The 7,038-nt window shown below is 41.2% G+C and overlaps 1 protein-coding gene across 4 annotated transcripts in view; it reads left to right on the forward strand.

Annotated features, from left to right (window-relative positions):
* The first annotated feature begins 1,374 nt into the window (after positions 1 to 1,374).
* Positions 1,375 to 7,038, forward strand: part of NSF (N-ethylmaleimide sensitive factor, vesicle fusing ATPase) — an 81,146-nt gene continuing 75,482 nt past the window's right edge. For 3 of the 4 annotated variants that reach the window (XM_044447014.1, XM_044447013.1, XM_044447015.1), the window contains exon 1: positions 1,377 to 1,601. In XM_044447014.1, coding sequence (XP_044302949.1) covers positions 1,590 to 1,601 — 12 coding nt within the window. In that variant the 5' untranslated portion in view covers positions 1,377 to 1,589. Of the gene's footprint in view, positions 1,602 to 7,038 lie in introns of all 4 variants that reach the window. The other variant, XM_044447017.1, reaches the window with a different exon arrangement.

The raw sequence follows: 7,038 nt of genomic DNA on the forward strand, positions 1-7,038 counted from the left end.
CTGCCAACAAAAGTGCATATAGTCAAGGCTATGGTTTTCCCAGTTGCAATGTATGGCTATGAAAGTTGGACCATAAGGAAGGCTGAGCGCCAAAGGATTGAGGCCTTTGAATTGTGGTGCTGGAGGAAACTCCTGCGAGTCCCTTGGACCGCAAGGCAATCAAACTGGTCAGTCCTAGAGGAGATCAACCCTGACTGCTCTTTAGAAGGCCAGATACTGAAGATGAAACTCAAATACATTGGCCACCTAATGAGAAGGAAGGACTCCCTGGAGAAGAGCCTAATGCTGGGAACAATAGATGGCAAAAGAAGAAGGGGGCGGCAGAGGATGAGGTGGCTAGATGGAGTCACTGAAGCAGTTGGTGTGAGCTTGGGTGGACTCCCGGGGGTGTGGGGGATGGTGGAGGACAGGAAGGCCTGGAGGAATGTTGTCCATGGGGTCACGATGGGTCGGACAGGACTTCATGACTAACAACAACACCTTTTAAGTTGACTAACAACAACACCTTTTAAGTTTTTCCTATCACATTATTTGGGCAACAGCCGTCCCTGCAATCTGCAGGGTGTTATGCTTTTGGGATTTGGGCTGGAAATCCAAACCATTCTCAGTCCTACCAGCAATATTAATAAGGACTACTTAACAGGGCTTCCATGATTTACTTTCTTACAGTGCAGCTCAGCACTTACAAAAGTAGCATAACTACAATGCAGATTTGTTCTACTGTTTTCTGTAGTATGATGCTGCAGGGCTGTTGCATGCTACTTTCTCAGCTTCATGCCTAAGCTGCAGCAGGGGTATAAAGCCCTTGGACCACTCTGCAGAGTTTTTGTAGATCACTCTCACTCTCACACTCTCACTTTTACATCCACATTACAAGAACTCTGTTTTACTCTGAATTATTTATTTCTGAATATTGCAAGTCACTCTCTTCCAACCAAGCTCCAACTTGCAATATGTGGCTAATGTACTGAAACTTGCAATGGCAGGGCTCCTTTTAAAAAAGCAGAAAAACTGAAGCAACATTAAACGAAGTTAAGATTCAGGTTAGAAATAGCTCCCATTTGCTGCTTTTGTGGTGTGTGTACACGCTGATGCCCAATTATAACAACACTAAAATCCTTAGATTTTCCCAGTGGCATCTACTGATGAGATCTTCTTTTCCCGCGGAAAAATGACTCCTCCACTCTGAACGTGGAATTACAATACAGAGATACTGAGATGGCTCCTTTTCACGACTACTTATTTCTAGTTTTCTCTTTACGTGATTGAGCAACAGAAATAGAACACAAGGATATCTAGCTATAGCATAATTATTTCCTGCCTTAATTTGCACTTGCGCGGTAGGAGACGTAACGCCGAGGAGACAACAGCAGCAGGGTGCGCGCCCGAGCGGCGATCACACGCCACGCCACGCCACGCCACGCCAGCGCTGACACCGCGACTTCCTCCCAGTTCCGCGTCCTCCCTGAGAGCGCGGAAGGGAGTGGGCGGGGTGAACCTGGCTCCTCTTCTCACGTGATTCCCCGGCAGCTTTCACGCTTTGCGCTTCAGCTTCTCTACCGGTCGCTCCTCTAGCCGCGGCGGTCAAGATGGCGGCCCGGGTGAGTGAGTGGTTGAATGAATTACGTGTCAGCTTGACTGCTGCTTCTTTCGTTGTTTACAGCCGTGTTAACTTAGCAGCCTAGCGCCCTGGAAAGGTCTCCGTATCTTTCTGTCGTAGCGCGTAGAAGAGCCTTGGTCTTGGACTGAGGAGAGCTGAGTTCGAGTGCCCGCTGCTCTGGCGCAAAAGTGATTCGTGGGTGGCTGCTATTCCCCCTGGTTATTTGCAGTCCCCCAGGTGAATCACTGTCTCCCAAATTAACCATACTCGTAAGGTTTTGTGAAGGGCTTAAATTTTCGGAGAAGAGCATAGCACAGATAACCATTATTTTCTTTCTTTCCAAATGTTCATACTCTATCTTCCGATTCCAGAGATTTAACAATTCCTGAATTAATTTCTGTTTGTTTTCTTACTACGTTTCTATACCACACCCAGCATGTTATGCGGTTCACAAATCAGAATCCTATTATGATTGTCTGCTTTTGTGAGAGCGTTTTCCCCGCACGCCTTGCCTTCAGATTACTGCAGTACTGTGTACTTACAATAAGACATTGAAGGAAAAGGGATAACAGCTAATCCTCCTATGCCTGAAATAGACGGGTTTCTTCAAAGAGTGCTTGACAAAATGTTCAGTTTCCGTTCATCTCTTACTTTTAAGTATGGCATTGGAGTAACATGAGTAACAGATGACTGATGCGGAAATGTTTGTGCTAATTACTGGTGGTGACCTGTGGCGAGCAACTGTCACTGTGCTGCTACCTCTATTTGAAGCAAGAGTATCTAGGTGGGAAGAGCAAGCTGTTTATGCGGTGTCTTTACTGCAATGTATGACAAGCTGAGAAATCTGCCTTTGGGTTGCTTCTATGTTAGGTGCTGTTGGTTATAATGTCAGATTGGCATTGCTTTATTTTCCCAGTGGCCCAATGTGTACTTGGCCTCTCCTAGGATGCAGGATACAGCAGAGGTGGGTTAGTGGTGGAATAATTAGGAATGGAATCTAAGACCAGTCTAATGAATGAGAGGTGCATTTACCCTTTCAGTATATACCATTTAACATCATAAAGGCTTATACACCTTTTTCATGTTTGAAAAGAAGTAGGAGTAGGTGATGATTCAAGTTCCTAGTTTACCCTCATTCCTCCTTCAGGTGCCAAATGCTGTCTGTGGATTGCAGCAAGTTAGAGAAGCTTAAGGAGGGATAACAGGTGAACACATCTGTATGTAACACAAAATGCCAAACATAAAATTTATGTGAGGAAAGTGCTTTAAAATTTGGAAGCATAATAATAATTCAGTGTACAGAGGTCATCTACAAATTGTATTACAATGGTTTGAGTGTTTCTCTGGTTTTGCCTTAGTTCAGAATAGCAGAGTCTGCCTGTAGGACATTGCTTAAAAAGTAAGAAGTGGCATTCAAACAAATGGTGTTGATTTTCCTTACTGATTTTCTCCCCATTACCTGGGCTCGTTCTGCTTAAACATTACTATCAGAAATGTTGAAGTTTTTCCTTATTTATTGATTTGTTTAATTTTTATACCATCCATTAGTCAAGGCTATTTCATTGGCCATGCTGCATCATTCATGTGCTAGAACTTTGTGCTGGTGACCATTTAAGAGTGGTGATCTTCTTCCTTGCATATCTTAAGATTTGCAAAGGGAAAAACCATGCAGCAAGCAGCATTCAGTTTCTGCTAAAATAGGTCAGGCATAATTCTGAAGGGTGGATGGGGGAGGGTTGGGTTAAGTATGTCTAATGAGAATCCCAAAAATCCATACCTAACCAGCTTGCAAGTCTTCCTAGTCTCAGCATCTTGTTTCATTTCCCGGGTGGTTGTCTTATGTGATTGCCTGGTCCTAGCTCCATGAGTGATCTCCATTGCTTAGTTGTACATGAAACAGAGCGGAATTATGGAGGTTAACTTTTCCTGTCTAGAAGAGAGTCATCAGACAGCATTGCAGGCGGCTGTGCTTTTCTGTTATTGTTGCAGTGGTTGACTAGAAGCAAGCTTTACTTTCCATTTACTTTTCAGCTAAGTCAGACATCATGAGTAGTTCCTGAGTGGCCAGAATTCAATGATAGGTTTCTTGCTACTTGTAAATATCAGTACTCTTAAGAATTTATCCTGAGCTGCGGGTAATGAGTCCTTAAGCATTTGTTGCTCTAAACAGATGCTTGGCCTTGTGGGATTCAGATGTCCTAATGTTTCTTAGGTAGAGAGTGGCCTAGTTTGCATAATCATGGCAACTCAAATAAGCCATTGTGGCTTGTTGCAGCTACTGCATGTGCTGGCCAGACTTCCCTAATTATGCACCCTGGTGGTATTTCTTACAGCATCCAAACCCAAGGAGCATGGCTTGTTTGTGAACGGCAGCAACCCTTAACCCATAGACTGTTTTTGAGTTATTTGAGTGTTTCCATCCTCCCCACATGAGCCATGCCACCCAGAGTCAAGACAACATGGCAAGCTGCCATAATCATGTTGCACAGGTCTCTGTGTGTGCATGACTGGACAACTGTCATCTTATGCATTGAACAACAATCTACACAGCAAGAATTTGTCTCTGCAGTCAAAATATTGAGGGCAGTTTACATTGGTATTGACTCATAATTTATATATTTTGTTTAAAATTGTTTCTAGGATGACTTTAAGGAGGGAATCCTTTCAAGGTAGCATATAAGATAACACCATAATATAACATAACAATCCAGTAACATTTCCATAAAATAGTGGTAATCAATTTAAAAGATAAATAAAAACACATATTGCTAATCAAAGTAACAGTCAAAATTTCTGTTGGAAAGACATCAAAAGTATGAGAACCTTCAGAATTTTCCTGAAGCATTGTAGAGAAGGGTCCTGATGATCCCTTGATGGAACCTGATTCTAGAGGTGCAGGGCCACTACTGTGATGACTGCCTGTCTTCTACTTACCAGCCTAATTGCTCTTGGTGGGTGAGGAGAGCATTTTATTAATTAAATAAAATGTGGGCAGGTTTGTATATTCAAAGTACAAGTCTAGATTTTGATTGGAGGGGGGGGGGTGATGCCTTTTGATCCAAAAACCAGATTGTCCTGCAGATAATGCATGGTAAAGCTAGATGATGTTGAGGCCTTCTAATATCCTTTTTCTCTTATGCTAATTGGAGCCTACTTTCTCTCATTTTTTCCCTTGTCTGTACATAATAAGGAACTCTGCTGGTTTTTGCAGAAACTAGCTTCTGCCAATGCTGGCAGAGTGTCTTCTTCCCACCTTAGTCACATCAAGATTGGACAGTACCCACATGCCATTTATTCCAGACTAGCAAGTATGTTCACAAAAGTAAAAACCTATAGACTAGTAACCAGATTGCTACCTCCACCATTTGGCTGTGATGCAGTTTGTTCTTTTCTATGCTTCCTAGGGTGGATAAAAAATTCATGATACTATAATATAAACAATTTATTTAAAAATTAAATTGATTTTAATGTTTCATCCACAACTTAAATAAATTTCTCAAGAGAGTTTCAGTTAAATTTAACCAAAAACATGCTAAATCTATGCTTAACATTCTCAGTAAAATGTAGTCAACTAACCAGTCAAACATGGCAGTTATTTTAGTTTTCTTGCTGATTTAAATCACTCAGTCCACCCTCAGTCCACCTTTGTAAGCCGCCCCGAGGCTTTTTGTGAAGGGGGTGGCATAAAAATGCTTTAAATAAATAAATAAACAAATAAATGATTGCTTACATCCAGTCAAGTCCCACTACATTCCATAGGATTTACTTCCAAGTGAGCATGCGTTCATTCATTTGTAGCTATCTTTAATGGAAATTTATCTTTTAGAGTGCTCCTTGTTTGATCTTGTGCGGGTATTGTCATAGGTTAATGTTTTGCTTTAAATTTCACAGGGCCTAGTTTGAAAGCATAAGTTTCCAGTTAAAAACTAGAAGTCTAAATCCCCCAAAATTGTCTGGTGAGTTCAAACCAATCAGTGAGATTTGGCATCCTTGCCTTTCACTGTTTGCTTAGAAATTGCCAGGTCATAATGCTGCAGTGATGGTAAAAACTGCTGCTGGCAGAATTCCTTTTCTCTGCAGTTCTTAAGGGCATGGAAGGCCCGTTGGAGTGCAGAAATAGCAATGTTAAGCCCCTTTGGCTCTTCAGCCCTCCAAAGCCCACTCATTTTAACTGCATATTTTTCCAAGCAATAATATGCAAACCCTTTCTCCTTAGCCAGCATGAAGTTTTGACCTAAAGCTGTTTGTCCTCTTTTCTTCAATTCCTTGTGTCAGTTATATGGTTCCTCAGATTCCTCCATTGCTTTATTTTAGCTGTTGTCCTATGGCCACTCTCTGCAGAACATTTTTATATATTATAACAGGTATAATATTATACCTAGACTTTAAGCACTAGTGAATGTTTTCTCATAGCTTCTTACCTCATTAGCTTCTTTACCCCTACCTTCTCTTGGGGTTCCAATTTTTCATGTTCTTTATGCATCTTTTCTGAACTGCTTTACCTCTTGGCCTCTCTTACTGCTTCCCTTTTTCTGGGCTTTCCCTGTTCTTACCTGTTTTCAACCAATTTCATGACACTACTTTTGCGCCTATGGCTTGAGGTTATAATTTCTTCCTAGTTGACTTTTCCTTCCCTCTAAGATCCTCACAGAGGCAAACTGTTCTGTGAGTGGTAAAGCAGTTACACTAACCAAGAAAGAGAGTTGATGAAAACATGGGACTGTTCATAAAAAGAGATCATTTAACTTACCACCTATCCATCATCGTATTAGTTTGCTTTCAGTACCCAGGAAACTAGCTGTTGCTCATCTTAAGCCAAGACTGCATCTTTGGATGGTGAACACCCCTGTAATTGGTTCAGAGCAAATTGGTTTTCATTAAGGTTTCTCTACACTTATACTCTTTCCTTTTTGGCAGGTAAACATATTTCCCTTAAAAGAAAGCTATATGCAGCTTGTATTGACTTTTGCACTGCGTATGATTCACTCTCTTGCTCACTTCTCTGGAGCAAGTTGGAACCATTACATATATGCCACCAAGATTGCTGTTTTTAATTCAGTCTTCGTACTTTACACCTTCTGTCTCAGTTAGATGCTCTGCCACTGGTAACTATTCCAACTTAATTCTGGTTACAAAACATGTCCACCAGGGTTGCATCTTAGCTTCAGTGCTTTTAAATTTGGATTTACATGATCTGCTTCTCAAACTAAAATACAGTGATTTCCATCTCCCTAAAATGAAAGCTCCCCAGAGAGGTCCACCTGGCGCCGTCGTTATTTGTTTTTCGGCGCCAGGCGAAGACCTTTTTATTTAAGCATCATTTTAACTGTTAATATTATTGGATTTTATCTGGCCAGGGCGACTTATTTTATATTGTTATTTTTTATATTTTAACTTAATGTTTGTAAGATGCAAACATTAAGTTAAAATATAAAAAA

This window comes from Varanus komodoensis, unplaced genomic scaffold (assembly GCF_004798865.1).
Source record: "Varanus komodoensis strain SLA01 unplaced genomic scaffold, ASM479886v1 scaffold50, whole genome shotgun sequence".
Lineage (NCBI taxonomy): Eukaryota > Metazoa > Chordata > Lepidosauria > Squamata > Varanidae > Varanus > Varanus komodoensis.